The 21,418-nt window shown below is 38.9% G+C and overlaps 1 protein-coding gene across 9 annotated transcripts in view; it reads left to right on the top strand.

The window, feature by feature from the left end:
- SPIDR (scaffold protein involved in DNA repair) overlaps nt 1-21,418 on the top strand; it is a 466,088-nt gene that overhangs the window by 173,221 nt on the left and 271,449 nt on the right. For 8 of the 9 annotated variants that reach the window (XM_046641898.1, XM_046641893.1, XM_046641895.1 and 5 more), the window contains one exon: nt 14,076-14,289. The exons of the other annotated variant lie outside the window; for it this stretch is intronic. In XM_046641898.1, coding sequence (XP_046497854.1) covers nt 14,076-14,289 — 214 coding nt within the window. The remainder of the gene's footprint in view (nt 1-14,075; nt 14,290-21,418) is intronic. 9 annotated transcript variants of the gene reach the window in all.

Raw genomic sequence — 21,418 nt, forward strand, 5'->3', positions numbered from 1 at the left:
TAATTTTATTAAAAAAATAGAGGAAGAGATGCTTAATACCAAACTTAAAGTCTAGGTAACATACTTGTCACACCTTAGCTGCTTCTGCCACATCCATTTTTACCTTCATTCCTAGAAATAAATTATTTCTTGTGAATTTTTCTACCTAAAGATCTATGAAATAAAGTTTAGTAACAGCAGAGTTAAGTGATGCTTTTGGGTTTCCTGTAGATTTATTTAATCTGTGCTTTCTCCATTTCTTTTTACATGAAAAGAAAAATAGTTCTACAGTTTTGAGATTGTTTTCTCATAGACCTGAGGTTTAAAAGACCTTTATTTCTATTTTCTGTTGTAAATGATCCAAAAATAAGATAGCAAAGTTAGCCCATTCTAAGTGAATTATATAGTGGGTAAAACATGTTTCCTTTGAATTCCACATGTGGCTCGATTATTAGAAATACATTCATATTGTTAAAGTGAGACCTCGTTAAGGACAAAAATTATCTATATGTTAAAAATCCTGTTTTTGACCTTTAGAAAAGTATTGATATTGGCAAGGCAGCATTTTCTTTGGCTTGCTCAACTAATTGTCATTTTTATCCTGCAGCCTAGTTCAGTATCTTACTGGCATTTGTCCATGCTGTGAAATCTTATGTATGTCATCTTAACCTTTCAACCAATCTAGTTTTCTAAACTTCTTCAGCTCATTTTTATTTTCAGAGGGGTTATAGATTTTCTACTTGGGATCCCATGCCTGAAGAAGCATATTTGAAAGTATAAGCTCAGACTGGACTTTACCTTGTCTTCCAGGAGAGATTGCCAAGGCTAGATGTCTGCTCTGGCAGCCCATGCAACAGGAATCTTACTGAAATAGGTGATCTGAGAACAGGTTGCTGCTCATCATATAGTACTACTTATCTTTCTGAACAGATGTGGTTGATAAATTCTTCTATTACAAAATAAACTTTTCACCCTGCAAACAGAATGAACAAGTTCTTAGAGTAGTAAAATGCCTTGTAAAGTTGGAAAAAGTTAGAAACTGTGCTTTTGTATTATTATAGTATTTAAAAGAGTAGCCTGAGGTCCACCTTCAAACCTCTTCCATCCCAGTGTGATGCCTCTTCTTTTCACCAGTGTGCTAACTGCTCTCTTCATCAAGCACTCACACAGCTGATTGTCCCTCCTGCAATGACTGTGCTCCCTCTTGGTTTGCCTCTTCTCAGTTCTTTGCTGACTCCTTTGTGTGCAGCTTCAACAAGGTGTTCTTTAGGCTTCTGTGTAGGCCCTCTCCTTGTTCTTTGTGCCCTTCCTGGATTGTCAGGGATCTCCATGCTGCCCCCAACCCTCACAGACTGCCAGGTGGCCTGGTAGCTCTGTGTCCTGCGGACTTTCCTAGCCCAGCCCTGGCCCCACCTGCAAAGCGTCCTCCAGGCTCCTCAGACCCAGCACGCCCTGGCACTTGCCTCCCTGGGCCCATTAACCGAGCCGTCTTTGATTGGGCTTTCTTGTACATTTTTTCAGTCTATCTGGTCTCTAGATTCTGGTGATTCCACATCAGAACTGTCCCTTCATTGATCCCATGTGGTACTAGTTCAGTCCTGAATTCCCTTGTGCCTGGATTATGGTGTCAGTCTCCATCTGATCTCCCTGCCACTGACCTTTCCTCATTTTCAGTCTATTAGGATCATCATCCTAAGAGGCAGATCTGATAATATCACTCTTCTGCTTTAAAAAATTTCCATTGACTGTCTCTTATCCTTGTAATAAATGTTCATCACTTTTAAACTCTAGGGTGTGACATCTTGGCCATGGTCTCAGCCTACCTGTCATGGTCTCATTTCCCACTGCCCTCTTTCTGTGCCACCCTACATATGTGCACCACACTAAATACCTCCTGCCTGGATCAGCTGTGTCTTTCATGATAAAAACTTTATATCCAGTATCCTGTTGTATTATGATTACACAAAGCATTAGTAAATAATAATTGTACAAAGTGCTACAAAGATGCCTAGGGCTTACCTAGCAACCTTGAGCACTGCCTGGTAACTCAGGAAGTGTTGATGAAGTAAATAAATGGATGTCAGGGGTGAATTTTAAAATATTACATGACACCAGAGTGCAAAACTGGTCGTAGTCAGAGGATGTTGGTTCTGGTCCCCAACTCTGCTGGAACTGAAGACCTGTTTGGGTCACTTGATCTGTGTCCTGGTTTCTTTACTGAGAAAAGTTGACTTTGTTAAGCCTTAGGTTATTTCTAATTTAAAATTCTGTGTTGCTGTTTCCCATTGCCTCGTGCCTTGTTCCCTGTAAAGTCACTCTCAGAGCGTTTTCACTTCATAGTCCCTGGTGTGTTTTACTTCCTTTGCACTTTCCATGATTGTAGCTCCCTAGTTTCTCACTGCATGCCTTTCAAGAGAGGCACTTTGATGACACCATCTCATTTTTAATCCTTAAGTTAAATTCTCTCCTTTCCCTCTCTTCCCAGTTAGTGTTTGTTCCAATGTCATTGGAAGGAGATAGCACCCAAGACTAAAATTACCTACCTTTGTTTAGTAGTTGTGAATTTGCTGTACTCCTATTGGGACATACACTGCTCTGGCTAAGTGCAGATTTTGCCTATTTGGACCCAATTTAAAATGACTTAACTGATGAATTAGAAGTCATTCATTGCAATGTCTTTTATTAATAGTTGTTATGGAGGGGAAGGGGGTTGAGGGTTGATATTGGAGTAAGTATCAAGAATAACATGGCAGTAGGGACACCCTAGATTCTGTCAACACATCAGTAAGTGTATTTTCAGCTCGTTTTGCTACACAGATTTATAGTGTGTTGGCTTTGCAGTGGGTGTGCTATTTTACATAGATGCATATGTAGTTCTGGCATTCTTCAGGATTGTTTAGAAGAGAGTGGGTGTGAGCTTCTAAACTCTAGAGGACTATACTAACCGTCCACAATTAGTAATTTGCTATTTTATAATTGAGTTCCTGGAAAAATAGAGATATTTAAATATCTATTTCTGTACTTTCTCTGTAGCCATATGGCCTTTTTTTTTTTTTTTTTTTTTTTGGTGAGGAAGATTGGCCCTGAGCTAACATCTGTTGCCAGTCTTCCTCCTTTTTTTTCCTCCCCAAAGCCTCAGTACATAGTTGTATATCCTAGCTCCAGGTCATTCAGGTTCTTCTATGTGTGATGCTGTCACACCATGGCTTGAAAGCAGATCCAGACCGGTGAATCCCGGGCCACTGGAGCAGAGCACGCGAACTTAACCACTCGGCCACGGGGCCAGCTTTCCATATGGCCATTTAAAAGTTGTTTTCAGTGTGATTTTTGGACACCATTTTAATCCTATTTTCCAAGCCAAAAATATTACCTACAGCACTATGAAATAAGGTGTTTAAAATGAGGAAGTTTTTCAATAAAGAAGATCTTCTTTGTGGGTGCTTAGAGTAGAAGGGGTCAGGAGGCACATTAGGTGGTCATATACGCATCACACCTTAGGAAGTTTAACCTGTAATAGCTCCCCATCTCACTTGGCTTGCAGCCATAACAAAGTACCACAGACTGGGTGGCTGAAACAACAGACATTTATTTCTCACAGTTCTCGAGGCTGGGCTTCTGAGTTCAGGGTGCCAGTGTGATTCAGTTCTGGTGAGAGCTCTCTTCCTGACTTGTAGGCAGCTGCCATCTGACTGTGTGCTCACATGACCCTTTGTGAGCATAGGGAGAGAAAGAGAGCTCTCTGGTGTCTTTTCTTATAAGGACACTAATCCTGTCTAATTAGTTCCCCCATCCTTATGACCTCATTTAAACTTAGTTCCTTCCTTAGAAGCCCCATATCTAAAAATAGCTACACTGGGGGTTAGTTTCAACATACGAATTTTGGGGCACACAAACATTCAGTCCATAACATTCTGCCCCTGTCCTCCCAAATTCACGTCTTTCTCACCTTCAAAATACATTCAGTCCATCCCAACAGCCCCCAAGGTCTTAACTCACTCCAGCATCAACTCTAAAGTCTAATGTTCAAAGTCTTATCTAAATGTCATCTAAGTCAGATATGAGTGAGACTCTAGGTACAATGCATCCTGTGGCAAAATTCCTCAACAGCTGTGAGGCTGTGAAACCAGACAAGTTATGTGCTTCCAAATACAGTACTGGGGCAGGTATATCATAGACATTCCCATTCCAAAAGGAAGAAGTAGGAAGGAAGGAAGGGTGATAAGTCCTAAGCACAACCAAGGCAAATTCCATGAGATTTTAAGGCTCAAGAAAAATCCTCTTTTGTTTGATGCTCTGCCCTCCAGGTCTACCGAGGCAGCAGCATCACCCCCATGGCTCTGTTGGGCCTCTTACCTGTGTGTGGCTCTCTGCAAAGATGCCACCCCTGAGGCAGGGAGGGAGCATCCTGGCCCACCTAAACCAGAGGCAACCCCACCCTTTGAAACCCAGGAGAAATAAGCGGCCCTGCCCACTGGGCCTCTGGTGAGAGAGGAAGTCCTGATGATCTCAGAACCGCCTTTGAGGTCCTTCCCTTTTTTGAAGGTGATGCGTATTCACAGAAAAGCTCTGTTGCTCTGTCCTGCAGAATGTAAGAACAGCCTGCCTTCATTTCCTCTGGTCTCTGTCTCCTGCAGTTCAAACCGGCAGTGTTTCAGCTTGTAAAATCCCATGATCTCTTTATCAAGTGATAGCCTTTCCACACCCTTGGTGTTCTTTTCTCCACAAGCTTTCTCATTTTTTGCAATATGGACAGGCTGAGGATTTTCCAAATCTTGACATTCTGCTTCCTTTTTGCTTAACAATTCCTTCTTCAATTCGTTTCTCTCCTCTTGCATTTTACTATAAGAAGTCAGGAGGACCCACGTCAAACCTTTAACATTTTGCTTAGAAATCTCCTCTGCTGAATATCCAGTCTCATGGCTCATAAGTTCTGTCTTCTATAAAACAGTAGAACACAGTTCAGCAAAGTTCTTTGCCACCTTATAACAAAAATTACTATCTTAGTCAGTTTGGGCTGCTATAACAAAATACCATAGATTGGGTGGCTTAAACAACAGATATTTATTTCTCATACTTCCGAAGGCTGGGAGTCCAAGTTCAAGGTGCCAGTCAATTCGGTTCCTGGTGAGAGCCAACTCCGTGGTTTGTAAACAGCTGCCTTCTTCCTGTATCCTCACATGGTGAAGAGAGAGATCGTCTCTGTTGTGTCTCTTATAAGGACACTAATCCCATTCATGAGAGCTCCACTTTCATGACCTAATTACATCCAAAAGTGTCCTCCTCCAAATACCATCACTTTGGGGATTAGGGCCTCAACATATGAATTTTGGAGAGACACTTTCAGTCCATAGCTATTGCCTTTCCTCCAGTTTCCAATAACCTATTCCTCATTTCCATTTGATACTTCGCTAGAATCACCCTTAATGTCCATGTTTCTAGAATGTACCTCCGAACTCCTCCAGCCTCTACCCATTACCCAATTCCAAAGCTACTTCCACATTTTTAGATATTTGTTACAGCAGTACCCCGATTCATGGTACCAACATCTGTCTTAGTCAGCTCAGACTGCCATAACAAAACACCACAGACTGGGTGGCTTAAACAACAGAAATTTATTTTCTCACAGTTCTAGAGGCTGGAAGTCCAAGATTAGAATGCTACCAAGGTCAGGTTCTAGTGAGACCTCTCTCCCTGACTTGTAGGCAGCGGACATCTGGCTGTGTGCTCATATGGCTGCTTCTCTGTGCTCAGCTCAGAGAGATAGGGATCTCTGCTGTCTCTTCTTAGAAGGACACTAATCTTATCAGATCAGGGATCTACCCTTATGACCTCATTCAACCTTAATTAATTTTTTGGGGCACCCTATCTCCAAATTCAGCCACACTGAGGGTTAAGGCTTCAACATATGAATTTTGGGAGAACGCAAACATTCATTCCAGAGTACCCCGTTTTGTCTGGTTTTGTATAAAGTTTGCTTAGGGATCTGTTGCCTGCCTGGAGTCTTTCCATGCTTTTTTTCTCCCTTGGATTTCTATTGCCCATTCACCCTCTACAGAACAGTACAGTCTATCCCTGCAGAACAAATCACAGTGACATGCCTAGTGCTAGCACTATGACACTATAATCCCAGGTGGCTGGTGTGCGCTGCTAAATTATGATTGTTCTCATTGCTGTGGACTTTGAATAGTCCAATCGCCTGGTCAGTATTGTCTAGTTTTTTTTTTTTTTTTTTTTAAGAGTTGGATTTCAGATATCTGTTTCATGCTTAGAATTATTGTGGCTTTTGGTGAAGAATATTTTAAACTGGGGGAAAAGGCAAAAAAAATGTGGAATCAAGAAGTGAAAGCACAATTGTTTACAGTTCAGTAAGCAGTTGTGGTTAAGAAATGTGTCTGTTCATCATTGCCAGATGACTTAAAATTTTATGAGGGAGCATAAATTTTAAACAAAAAATAATTGTGCTGTTTATAGGGTAAAGATGTGAATTTCTTCAGAACTTAGTTTTTAGGTGTTATAATCTGTACTTCCTGCTAAGAGCTTTATGAATTTTATCGTGAAGTTATCTGTGAATTGAATCTGATAGCAGCTTACAACATTCACTCAGAAACTAAAATTTTTGATTTACCAAGTATTAATAATACAACAGTGATGAAAGTAGTAAGAGACTCACTTATTGAATACTCAGAGGAGCACAATATTGCTAGGTGTTCGGGAATCGTTGGTAAAATTAGGCAAAGTTGTAACCTCTCAAAAGAAAATATAGTATAATTATGTATAAATAAATACAATTCAACTTTCAATGCATGTTAATGAAAAAAATTGTGATATAATAGAAACAGTGAATAGATAAAACATCATTTGGATTTGATTTTGGAATGTGTTGTTTGTTTATTTTTCTTTTTGGAGCATCACTGGAATCACAGTTAATTTGCATTCTCTGGGTACGTATCAAGTCCAGTTGAGATAAGAGGAGGTAGGTCAAAATCATCTTGTTTGGCAGTGAAATCAAGACTAACAAAATAGTCCCCAAAGTTCTTACAACAATTTGTATTAGGGTTCATTCAGCTCATACATATTTGTTGATACTGATCCAGGTACAGCATAGAGTTCATGGTTTAATAGATGAAGTTATTCACTGTATATCTTAAAATCTTGGTAAATAAGAGGTACAATGTTGACATAAAGGAGAGTAATAAATTCTGCTGGATGGAAAAGGAGAGTTGTGTTCAGAGAGCTAGCCAGGGAGATGGTGATGAAACTCTTTCTTGAAGTATAGCATATTTTTCACGTTGTTATAGCAGTAATCTAAAGATACTTGAGTAGAGCTGTGGAATTTGAGGCTAGGGCTGTAAGAAGTAACAGGTAACAAAAGCATTTCTATACAGTGGAAAGTAGTTTGGATTTTATCCAGTGGATAGCCATTGAAGAGTGCAAGTACTGGGTGGCTGTCATTAAATTTACACCTAAAAAGATCATTCTGGTGGGCCTTCTGAGTAATAGGTCAGAATAGTCAGGTACTAAACTGGGGAGTTCAGTTAGAGCCAGGCTATTGTAATAACTAGGACACATCTCAATTTTAATATATCTAAAACTTTTGTCTTGATACCAGTATTCTCCCTTGCCCACACCCCCATCCCCATACACACACACACACAAACCTGCTCATCTAGAAACCTTCCCTATTTCAGTAGGCATTACCGCTATGCTACTTGCTCAGGCCAAAAACACTGGAGTCATTCTTAACTGCTTTCTCTCATATCTTAATTCCAGTCCATCAACTACTACTATTAGCTCTATCTTCAAAGTATATCTTGTTTTCAACCATTTCTCACCATCTCTGTCACCACTTCGCAGGTCCAAGCTACCATCATCTGTCTCGGATTGCTACAGTAGTCTTCTAACTTGTCTTCTTACTTCTTCCCTTGCTCCTTTAGTCTACTCTCAACAAAACAAATCATAATGCCTTGCCCGATGGCTTTCGGTCACACTTAGAGGAAATACCTCAAGTCCACACAATGGTATAGGACTTGTCTTTTCCCTGGTTGACCTTCTGATCTGATTTCCTATCCTTAACCTGTCACCCAGGTTCAGACAAGACTGCATTTGATTCTAATCAGAACAGAAGTGAGTTCTTCTCTAAAGAAGTGGAGTGAACTTTCGGGGAAAGCTGAGACTTTTAATGGGAGTGTTGAGGCCACTAGAAGATAATACTATTTCTTTTGGCATTTGGAGGGCCTAATTGAGCATAAGAATTATTACAGTCAAATAATTTGACCTTGAGGCTAGGGCTGTTCTCATTGAAATGTATTCCTAGGATTCTAGTCAGGCATTGAACTCTGTTTATATAATTGTGCTAATATAATTTGTTGATTATTTTTAACTCTTAAAGTCAGACTATGGTCAGAACTCAGAGATTTGGCATATCACACACTGTGCACGTTAACCTTCACAATGAAAGTGGAATTAAAATTGTGCGGCGGGGGCCGGCCCAGTGGCACAACTAAGTGCGCACGTTCTGCTTCAGCGGCCTGGGGTTCGCTGGTTGGGATCCAGGGTGCGGACCTGGCACCACTTGACAAGCCATGCTGTGGTAAGTGTCCAACATACAAAGTTGAGGAAGATGGATACGGATGTTAGCTCAGGGCCAGAATTCTCAGCAAAAAGAGGAGGATTGGCAGCAGATGTTAGCTCAGGGCTACTCTTCCACAAAAAACAAAAAATTTTGTGGCACACTGAGAGGATAATGTGGAAAGGTGCATAAGCCCTTCTTCGTTTTACAAAGCTAGGAGTTCCTACATAACTATCCAAAAATAATAGAATAGGACATAGAGTTGATTAAAGATTATTATTTAAAATTTCACGAGTAACTAACAGAAGCACCCCAAATAAGACCATTTTGGTACTGGATGCATGTATTATTTTGGGGGGGGAGCTATAAAATACCTTTTAAAAAGAATAAAATGTGAAATGATTATACTGTGGTAATTCAGCGTGGGTCCAGCAAGGAAAATTATAATCACTCCTGGTGATAACCAGTGTCAGAGTATCTGTTAAGGACAGAGGTCGTATCTGCATGGGAAGCAAGTGAACTTGAAAATCCCCTGATGTCCATTCCTGACCATTCCTGTGCTGTCTCGCCACCACCGCCCACCCCTCAGTCTCTGTCTCTGTGTGCACGTATGTGATGGGTGAGGAACAAAGGAATGTTGGGCACTTGTTGATGATTTGGCCTGAAGGAGAGAAAAAGTACCAGATTCAGATGTATTAAGATGTAGGACATACATTTTAAAGCAAGACACTGTATGGATTAGCCTGTTGGGATATCTGTGAAGATAGAGACAAAGTATTAATATGGGGGGAAATCCCAAATTACTATATGGTCAATGTTTTGATAATTAAGGGGAGCGACTTAAAGTTAGTGTAATATTTATATTATGAAAAGTATTTCTCCTAGAAAAACTTACAGATGTTTCTGTCCTCCTTAGGAGAATGATTTCACTCTCTCACTACTTACTAACTTGCTCCACATGGTATTTTCTTATATAGTTTTTATTAATTTCTTGTATTTCTTGTGTAGGTATTCATGAAAGTTATCCTCGTAGTATATATTAATTCATCAACATAACCCACTTAGGAGGATTTGAGTTGACATGCATATAAATGGACCCCTGCTGCCTATATTTCAAATAAGTCATTTAACCCAGTAGTCACAAATATATGTTCTTTTTGTATCATTTACTCAATTCTTTTGTGGCCATAGACTTTTTTAGGGCTGGCCCGGTGGTGCAGCGGTTAAGTTCGCACATTCTGCTTCTTGGTGGCCCGGGGTTCGCTGGTTCGGATCCCGACTGGTTCGCTGGGTGCGGACATGGCACCGCTTTGCACGCCATGCTGTGGTAGGCCTCCCACATATAAAGTAGAGGAAGATGGGCATGGATGTTAGCTCAGGGCCAGTCTTCCTCAGCAAAAAGAGGAAGATTGGCAGCCGTTAGCTCAGGGCTAATCTTCCTCAAAAAAAAAAAATAAATAAATAAAACCATAGACTTTTTAAACAGCAGTTACCTGATAAAATAAATCACTCATTCATGCATTCATTCAGCAAGTCTTAACCTTTGAGTTAAGTATTTTACATTTTACATTTTACATTTCATCTGCTAGATATATGTATGGATAGAAATTGCTAGTTCTTGTGGTATATTTTCTGTACAAATCTTTCTATTCCTGTTTCTTAGTTATTTAAAATCTTTTATGTTATATATTAAAATGTGTGTTCTCCATTTGATCTTTGTAGCACGTTCTCTTCACTCTTTAGTACTATGACAACTTATTTTCTTCTTTTTCAGTGCTGAAAATCCTGACCATGTCCAAACACAGGAAGAGCCTCACTGGACTCCATTTCTCAACCCGATGTGCTTTCTTTACATTTTAAACAATTCCTATATTTTAGCATAATGAAGTAGGAGTAAAAACCTCACTCACAATTTCCTGTCTTTAACTGGCATTTACCCAAGAGACATTTTGGTCTTTGACTTATAAGGATACTCAGTTTCTAGGATTAGACCTGCCAGTAATCATCTCAGACATTAAAAAAATCATGTAAGCAGCTATTTCAGTTTTCTTATCGGTCAAAAAGGGCGAGTAGTATCTTCCTTCCCTTTTTCATAGGGTTATTGTGAATCAAGTATGATAATAGATTCGAAAATGCCTTGAAAAGTTAGTAATAACAAGAGTGACCATGAAGGCAACAGCTGCCATTATTCCATGTGTGATGGACCAGGCCCTGTACTGTAGGCTTTCTGTCTTTCCTGATGTTTGCAGTGTTTTGAGGATAGGTAAAACTATCTCCATTTAAAAATGAGGACACTGGGGCTGGCCCCGTGGCCCAGTGGTTAAGTTCGCGTGCTCTGCTGCAGGCGGCCCAGTGTTTCGTTGGTTCGAATCCTGGGCGCGGACATGGCACTGCTCATCTAAACCACGCTGAGGCAGCATCCCACATGCCACAACTAGAGGGACCCACAACGAAGAATACACAACTATGTACTCGGGGGCTTTGGGGAGAAAAAGGAAAAAATAAAATCTTAAGAAAAATGAGGACACTGTTATAAGAAAGATAAGTATAAGGTATTTGAAGATTTCAAAGGGAAGGAATAGGTGCTTCTGGCTGGGATTCAGGAACACTTCCTGGATGAGGTGATATTTTGGCTGAGTCTTACAGCATTTGTGGAAAATGTTGGCCCAGTGGCACAGAAATGGCCGTTTATGTTCCATGCATCTAACTGCAAAAAAATCTTCATTTGTAAAAACTGGTGTCTCTTGTGCTCTGATTGAAAGCTTGCCTCAAATACGTAATTTATCTCAGGTTACCCCATGCTTTTTTCTCCCTCAGACAAAGGGGAAATTGCATTGCCTTATTTTCTTCGGGGAAGTCAGGCCACTGGTTTCTCCCTAAGGCTGTTGTCGGAGGATGTTCTGCAGGAGAGACTTAGAGTGCTTCAAGGAGCACACTGTGCTGTTCCCAGCCCTGTAGTGCTGTCAGGATGGCGCCACTTGTCATTCCTTCCCAAACATATTTAGTCACTAAGCATACTACAGTGTTGCAGGGCTATGGTGATAGTATCATAAAGTATGTTTATTCTACTAGTTATCTGGTGCTGTAGATCTTGAGCAGAATTCACAGTTATGGGAATATTGTCAGGATTTATCATTAAAATCTTCAAAGAAACTGTAGTCAGTTGTAGTGTGATTCATCTTAGATATGTAGGTTTTTCTGCTATAATACTATTTATGTGTTTCTGCAATATCTTGCTTTTTATAAAATCCATCAGTGTCTATGAGGACTGTAGGGTTGAGACAGACCGCTGAAAATCTATATCACTTTTTAATCAGAGCTGCACAAGACCTGAAGAGAGAACTTGTGCTGCTTGGGCAGGCAGCTGAGCATGGCTGGAGGCTGCCACAGCAATTATTGTAAGCACACAGAACCAAGAGTGTGTGCTCAGCTGGCCCACTTGAAGTCAAGTAGGATAGCAGGTACTAGAGAGCACAGGTGACCCTGGAACTCTGGACAGCAGCTCTGTCAGTGGTTGACAAGGGAGATGGCTGTGCAGTATTGGGGATGACCCTGAGTACAGGTACAAGTTTTAAAACTTCTTAAAATATATCTAAAAATGTTCCTGTGGTTAGTGCAGCCTCTATACGCAGGGCTTTTCCCTTTGCTGCTGAAGACCCTAATTTTCCACCCACTGCTCTGGCTGCCTTCCCAGGAAAAACAATGTGTGCACCAAGTGATCTTCACATTATCCTAACTTTCTTTCCTGTTCATCAATTGAGGATGAGCTCCTTTTTATTAAAGAAATACCTGTTGTACAGAGCAGACTCAAGGATCACTTCCTAGTCAGTGTGTTTCTTTAATACTCGTTTTTGCTCCCCAACTTCCCTTGTCCACAGTGACTAGTACCAGCTTAACATTGTGCTTGCTCATATCCTTCTCCCATTCCGTTTCCTTCTTTACCTTAAATAGTAGCAAGATAGATACATACCTTAGGAAATAGTAGTTAAGATAGTGCTCTAGGGAGGTGTTGTGGCCTTGCTTAATATGTGAGAATGCTTTTGGCCCTTAGAGAAAGGAAGATGTGGAAAATTTAGAGTCAAGTGGAAAATGACTGAAGAAAAAGTGAAAGGGAGAAAAAAATGGAAATGAAATTAAACTATATAACTAAAAACTTGGCACTATTTAAATTTAAATTTTTATTATTCACTATTAACCAGTTGGCTAAAGTGATAAGCTCATATTAGTGTATATTATTAGCAGGGCATAATGCTAGACACTTAGCTTGTGTTATCTCGTTTAGTTCATTTATTTTAATTAAAAAACAGAGTAATAGAAAAATGTAAGTGTACTCCCCACCTAGGATTAATAACGCATTTTAATCTTTTTGTCTTTTTAAATTCACATATTTTTATAACAGAAACAATATGGCAGATAAGTTTGAAATCCCTTGGGTTTCCTTTCTGAGTCGCACTCCTCTTTCTCTCTCTTTAGATACAGCAGTTATCATGAGTTTTCTATGAATCTTGCTCGTCCATATTTATATGCTTGTATTACATATGTATCCATAACAATATTTTATTGGTTTTTGTGTTAAAAAAATAACATTATGGGTGTTATGCTGTACATATCTTATTTATCCTCTCGTTTTTAAGGTCTCTCCATGCTAAGAGATATAGATCTGGTTCCCTCACGTTAACTTCTGTATAGTATTCTGTTGTATGAATACACCACCATTTACCCATCCTCCTATTGATTTATACTGGGTCCAGTTTGCTGTTCTTACAACAGTATCAAGATGTGCATTCTTGTTTAGGTCTCCTGGTGCATGTGACAGAGTTTCAGGGTATATAGTTAGGATTTCCTGGTTATAGGCTATGCACATGGTCAACTTCATTTGTCTCATTTGATTCTTAAAAATGTTAATTGAGGCAGGGGCATGATCCCCATTTTACACATGAGAAAACTGTGGTGTTGAAATGCTATGTAACATGGCTAATTTAATTCAAGCCAGTACTTCAATCTAGATTGAATTTCACCCATTTAAATCCATTCCATATAAATCCTCAACTTTTAACCTTTGTGATTGTTAGAACAATTGCAGCCAGGCGGTTGTATGGCATCATTCCAAAGTAAAGAATCAAAGCAGGTAATGAGGTGGAGGGGGCATATAAGAAAGATCAACAGATGGACATACACCCTTTGTTGTAGTTATCAAAAGGGTTCAAATTTTCCAGTAAAACATGCTCTATAAAATGATGGGTCTGTGTTTTCCTTATGAGCCAGACTGTTTCTTTATGATAGAGGACTATTTTTTATGTTACTTGATATATATATTTTAAATGCAACGTACATGCTATTTTGATTTTAAAACGATGTTATAGTGAGCATGTGAGAGTCTGTACTTACTTTGCAAATCATACAGACCATTTTCTCCAGGTTAAGAAAGCTATCTGAATGTGATTCTTTTTTTCATGACACTTTATTCACCCTTGGACCATATCCTTTAGACTTTATTTGTGCTTTTGTTCTTTTCTTCACCTTCTAGGTAGAAAATCTGATATATTAATTGTGAAAATTCTAGAGCTACATGAGGAATGCTCCATCCAAATTGCCATATGTGAGCAGTTAGTGGAGCTGCAGGCTGACAGCCCTTCTCAAGGTGAGGCCCCTGGGACTAGCCTGAAGGTTCTCTTCACCAAGGAGACTGCACACTACCTCAGGGGACATCCCCAAGACATCGTCCATATCTACCCTCCCTGGTGAGTGCAGAGAATTGATTCCAGCAGTCACCAACTGTGAGTTTGTCTCTAAAGACATTTTTATCAAGAACATTTTTGTCACTTTATTATAGAGAAATGCCAGGGGAAGAAAGCCAGGATTTGACATAGATTTTATGTAACAGAATCACTGGACTGTCTCTGATGGCTTGTTTGTTCTTCTGGCAGCAAATTTTTAATAATTCGGGAAGAGGTTTGAGGGAGAAACAACCATATCAAGATTCCTGCCTAAGTGGTGTGTTGTTATAAAATCTGACTATTTTTGTTTTTATCTTTCTTAAAAATATAATTTTAGTAAAAGGTATTATGTAACAATGGGATAATACACATTAATATTTCTTTGGTAATCGCTTTGGGGGAGTAAAAAGCATGAATTAAGACATAATAGGTTTTGATCTTCAGGAGTATAAATGGTCATTAATGGATCAGAAATTAAGGATATCATGTTTGCTTTCTTTTGAAGAGGATATTAATGTTTACCACAAAAAGAAGAAAATCTTATTTCTTTTGAGGGAAAGTTTGAGCAGCCTTGTTTTAAGAGCGAACTATTAATTTTATTGGCAACTTTGAAAAATTTCATTTATCTGTTAAATTCTTAGATTTGAAGTTGACTTACAGATCTTTAAGTTAGTTTCCTCCCAGAGGAAAGATCTTTTCATTGTATCCATAGCGAGCGATCATCAGTCTCTATTTAAATTCTTCACTAACAGGCTGAGGATATCAGAGGGTAGCTTGCATTATTTTATTTTATGTTTTAATACATTTTTTATTGAACAGTTTAACATCCATACAGGCTCACACACAGATTGTAAGTATACATTTCAATGAATAATCACAAAGTGAGTGCGTAATTTCTGTCCAGTCCGAGAAATAGAATGCAGTCCGTACCTGACTGCCCCATCCCCCTCCCATTTCCTCCCTATCCCTCCTGCCCCAAGTGACCATCATCCTGACTTCTGATGCAGTGGACTCCTTCAAATGTTTGAGAACTTTGTGTAAATAAAATCATACAGCAGTCATACAATATGCATTCTCTTTTGCCTGACCACTTTCACTTAATATTATGCTTGTGAAATTCATAATTTTGTTGCATTTAGCAGTTTGTTCATTTTCATAGCTATATAGTATTCCATTGTATTAATTTATGCAATTAATTCATCTGTTCTTCTGTTGGCAGATAGTTGGGTGTCTTCAGTTTGAGGATATTATGGATAATGCTGTAATAAGCAACTGTCATTCTGTGTAGCTTACTCAGGAACATAGTGCCCTTAATTCTCTTCTCTCCAAAATTTTCCGTTATCCTACAATCATGCCATTGTCTTTGACTATGTTAAAATTTTTTTTTTTTTTGCTTGAGGAAGATGGTCCCTGAGCTAACATCTGTGCCAGTCTTCCTCTATTTTGTATGTGGGATGCCGCCACAGCATGGCTTGATAAACAGTGAGTGGGTCTGCACCTGGGATCCGAACCCATAAACTCTGGGCCGCGGAAGCAGAGTGCGCAAACTTAACTGCTATGCCACTGGGCTGACCCCTCAAAAAAATTTTTTTTAATTCACCTTGACCATCCATCCTCTTCCTCTTGGTTCATTCTTCTCCTTTCCTTTATAACAAAATGCCTCAAGGAGTTGCTGAAGCACTGTGTCCAGATTGTTCCCTCCATCCCTTCCTGAGCCCATTTAATTCTGGCTTTTCACCCAGCACTCTCCCGATGTTGCGCTCCGCGGTGTCAGCAGTGATCTCCCTGTGGCTCCTCCAGTGATCACTTGTGTGAGAGTCGTGTTTCTCTGTGCAGTGTTCACTCCTGGTTTGTTTCATTGTCACCCTTGCACTCCTCTTCATACCTTTTCCTGGCTTCTCAGTACTGAAGTGCTGCCAGATTCAGTCCTAGACCTCTTCCTTCTCTGTCCACCTCACCCCCTTGGTGATTTCGTCTCGTCTTGTAGCTTTAAATACCAGCTACATGCTGACAACTCTGCAAACTGTATCTGCAGCCCATGTCTCTGCCCCGTCACCAGAGCTACATGCCTTCCTGCCTCCCCCACAGCTCCACCTTGGTGCTGACGGCATGGCAGAATCGGCTTCTAACCTTCCCTCCTCCCCATCTCAGGAAATGGAAACAATCTTCTTACAGTTCCTCCGGATATCCTCAACTCCTCTTTTTCTCACGATCTCCCTTCTACCCATGGGAACCTCCTGGCAGCTCTCCCTGTGAATCCACACAGAGTCCAGCATTTCTTGCCACTTCCAGTATCATAATCCTTTCTGGGTAATCATTGTCTTTCTTCTGGATTATTGCAGTACTCTCTTAAATCATCTCCTTGATTTTTCCCTTGCCCTCCTCTGTCTTTCCTCAAGATGACTAGAGGAGCAAAGCTATGAATATACAAGTGATCATACTGCTTTTTGGCTCCACACTCCCCAGTCGCTGCTCACCTCATGCAGAGTTAAAGCCCCTTCTGAGCTCTGGGACCTCATTTGCTACCCCTCTCACCTTCCCCAGTTCCATTTTGGCCACCTTGGACTCCATCCTGATTCTCAAATTCCACACCACTCTCACCTTGTTCTTGCTGCACCTGTGCTGGGAGGCTCAGTCCTACTCCCTTCCTGTGTCCTCATAATTTACTATTTTCTTGTCTCCTCTAAGCATTTGCTCACGTTACCTTCTAAAGAGACCTTATCAGGGTCCCATATCTAAAACTGGAAACTACACCCCACATTTTCTAAAGTAACTTTTGAAATGTTAGTGGGCTCTGGATCCGTAGCTCTTGACCTGTATCTTATCTTTCAGTAAGCAGGTCAAGTTTAACTCTTAGAATCACTGTGTCGGTCCCTATAGCATCATAGTTTCTCTAGATCTTTATACCTTTACTATGGGTTTTTTTTCCCTCTCATTTCATTTTTAGTAGGTATTTAATACATATGATACGGATATCAAAGGATATACAGCGAGCAGTGAGTCTTCTTCCCATACTTATTCACTGAGCTACTCAGTTCCCATCCCCTGAAATAGCCACTGATACCAGTTTCTTGCACACCTTCCAGAGGTGGTGTGTGTGTGTGTGTAATCCACACACAAATATATATACCCATATATAAACTCACGTACTTACATGTATATATTTCCCACCTTTATTTAGTTATTTTACAAAAATGGCATCAAATGATACTCTTTTGTACCATGCTTTTCTATTTTAAAAATATATCTTGGAGATCATTCAGTAGCAGTATATTAGTATATAAATAAATGGTTGCTACATTCTTTTCACTGACTTCTAATTTGGAGATACCATTATTATTCAGTCGGGCCCTTTGGATGGACACATAGATTGCTCCTCCTCTTTGATTACTTAAACAAGTACTGCCATGGGTACGTCAATTTCTACATGGGTGAGGAAGAGCTATAAGATAGATTTCTGTAAATGTTATTGCCGGATCGAAGGACATGTGCTTCTAATTTTAGCAGACATTGTCAAATGGCACTGCTTTACATTCTCACTAACAGTGCATAAAGTGCCTCTTTCCCTCTCCTTACCAGCCTACTGTATTGGTCTTGATGAAATTAAAATCTGGAAAATGGTATTTATCATTTTAATTTGTATTTATTTTACTGTAATATGGGTTTAAGAATCTTTCCCTGTGTTTAAGAACCATTTGTATTTTATTTTCTGTGAAATACCTATTGATGACATTGGACCATTCTTTGCTTGGATTGTTGGTCTTTATCTTAGTGATTTGTGTCAACTCTTTAGAAATGATAAAAATAGCTCCTTGTCAATCATATACATTACAATTAGTTTTCTCCCAGCTTTTCATTAGTCTTTCGACTTTTTTAGGGGGGAAGGGTTTTGTTTCATTTATTTCTTTTTGATAAGCAGAGATATTCTGTTTTTCCATGGTTGAATTTATCCATCTTTTATAGCTTCTGGGTTTTATATCATAGATAGTAAAGAAATCAAATCTTCCTCACTGTGAGATTAAAAACTTATTCTGTGCTTTATTCTAATACTTTATGGATTATTACTTTTTAAAATTTTGCATTTAAATCTTTAGCCCCCTTGGAATTTACATTTATATAATATGTAAAGTAGGAAATGCAATTTTAATTTTTTCCAAATGGCCACTCAGGTGTCCCAACACCATTTACTGGACATTTCATCTTTTCTCTACAGAATTGCATTACCATGTTTATGGTGTACTAAATTCCCACGTGTATTTTGTGCTATTGTTACCAAACCAAAATGAGTTTGCTTCCTGGTGAGACTTTCCACCAGACGTAGTTGTTACACAAAGTAAAGTGTGTTTGCAGCAAATGGGAGACTACATGTAATCGTTTCCAAAGTCTTGACTCTCCGTGAACAAAGGGAGGCAGGTTCCTTTTATTTCCTGTGGGGAATGAATATTTAAAAGGGAAGTTTTGTCATCATATATAGAAGTGGGTTTTAGCTAGCACAGGCACAGTCTGAAAACATGCTTTCACATGCATTGCATGTTCTGCTAATAAGGTCTAGGCTCCTCCTAGGACAGAGATTATAGTATTGAGATGAGAAATAGGGCATTTTCTGGCATCCTTGGGTCATTTGAGCAGGTTCTGCCCTTGCACTGGGTCTTGCTCTGGTTCAGGCCTGGTTGATGCTGGTATCTCTTCCTGACATGGCTCTGAAAAACAACCTTGAGGGAGTATTAAGCACCTTTGAACTTCCTTCAAGCTGCCTAGGGAATGCACCAGTGACAATATTTCTTGTTCTTATAATATAGCTACATATACATATGTTGGTATTACACTATTTCAATTATTATAGCTTTGTATGGTATTTTAATATCTGCTAGGGCTACTCATCTTTCATTAAGCTTATTTTTTAGAATTTTTCTACTTATAATTACATCTTTTTCTTTTTTGCTTTAAAAATGTTTCTTGTTTTAATTCAAATGAAAACGATTACATATGTATTAGAAAAAATTAAAAACAATTCACAAGTACATAATATAGAAAGTGAATCTTCTCATCTCCACCTCTTGAAATAATCATACCTCCCCTAGATAACCACTGTTAACCATTTAGAGTCTAATCTTCCAGCATCTTATTTTTTTAAATAAATTCTTAAAAATTTGATTATGATGTATTTAACACATCCTAAGTAATATATGTGTTCTATATCTAAGATACATATCCTGCTTATTTTTCTATAAAAACTTTAGGTTTAACTTATCTAATTAAAGACTTTTTGTTATGTTTATTGATATAATGTTAAATTTATGAATTCATGGAATAGGACTTAAAAGCAGTCTCCAAGTAAGTTTCTGCTAGAATGCTCCACCCTTCCTCATGGTGATGGAGTTAATGGCAGCATATATCAGGACACCAGGGTTCTGATCTGTTACCTTGAATCTGTCTTCCTTCAGAAATCTGTCCTGTTCAACATATTCTTTCCTATAGTAGTTTTGCTCCTTTCTATAATGTAGGTCTTTCTTTCAGTGAAGTCTAAGTTCATTTGTGATGGCAAGAGCCACTTCTTCTTTTTTAATCTCTTCCCTCCTCAGCTTCTAATTGTTTTTGCAAACCTCTATATATTTTTTAAAATATTTATTAAATGACATAGTTTTTTAAATACAAAATTTTAGTATCTAAGTGTGATTGTTCTTCCTTAGGGAAGATGTTTTAGAAGCATTAAATGTGAGTCACTTTCTTGGGCTCATGAGAAGTTAAATTAGATCAAGATTATCTACAAAGACTTATATTTACAAAAAATTTTTCAAATCCCACTGGCTCCTTAGACCTTAAAAGTGAATGAATTATTATCATTTGACTTTGAAATGGTTTTAGGTGGGGATCTTACCAAGGCAACTCCCTTGGTGGTTGCTTCTTTCATTCTTCTAGAGAAATAGATGGAATTCCCTGTGTGGTGCTATATGCAGAGATTGTTATTTCTAAACTCTTCGAATCTTTCCATTTTCTCCCTAAGTTTTTGGTTTTCATTCTTCGAGGATTTTTGCTCTATAAATGGAGTATAGCTTATAAAGTAAGAATGAAAGGTAATTCTATATTTACCCATTTTAATATGTGAGGTCTTACTGTTTTTATCTACCTTGCCATCCAATGGAAAATGAAGTTTGCTCTCTAGGAAGACAACTTGGAATGCTTGTGTTAACCAAGCCAAATGGTACTGGATATTAATGCTATCGTTTAAGGACTTTGGCAAATTTATGAAGTAAAAATATCTGAAATAGATATAATTTGGTAAACTTCTTTGGAGTCATTGGGACCTTTCTCAAAATGACCATCTCCAAAGAAAGAAACAAATATATGAATACATTTAATAAATACAGACACATGAAAGTTCATTCTTACAAGTATCAAAGATATAAAGCAAGATAATTTGCAAAAATTTAAAAATATTCATCATTCCCAAATGTTGGTAAGGAATGTAAGTGGGTACCTTCTTTGACAATATATCACAAACATTAATGTGAATACATTTTGATATAGAACTTTTGCTTCTTGGACTTGATCCAATAAAAGTACTCAAATGTGTACAAAAGATATTGTCATAAATGTTTTGCTTAAAACCTTAAAATCTAAAACCAGCCTAAATAGCCATTAACATGGGATAGATTAAATAAGTTACTGTACGTATCTACAGTGTGTGATAATTTAGCACAGCAATGGAGATTTGTATTTGCACTTATAGAAAGATGTCTCTATCGCAGTGTTATTTCACAGAGAGCGGGTCACAGTCAGCACCCAGGGTCACTGGGCTGGGAGGAGCAGTACACTTCTCCTCTCCTTCATTATCCAGCAGAGAGACTTGAGACACTATCTGTATTAGTGTCCCAGGCTCCGATATCAAAATACTAGATTGGGGAGCTTAAGCAACAGACATTTATTTTCCCACAGTTTCGGAGGCTGGAAATCCAACTTCAAGGCACTAGCGGAGTTGATTTCCACTGAGGCCTCTCTCCATGGCTTGCAGATGGACACACTCTTGCTGTGTCCTCACGTTTTTTTCTCTGTATGTGCTCCTATCTCTAGTGTCTCTTTATGTGTCCAAATTTCCTCTCCTTATAAGGATACTACTTAGATTAGATTAGAGCCCTCTCCTGATGGTCTCATT

Source organism: Equus quagga, chromosome 16 (genome assembly GCF_021613505.1).
Source record: "Equus quagga isolate Etosha38 chromosome 16, UCLA_HA_Equagga_1.0, whole genome shotgun sequence".
NCBI lineage: Eukaryota > Metazoa > Chordata > Mammalia > Perissodactyla > Equidae > Equus > Equus quagga.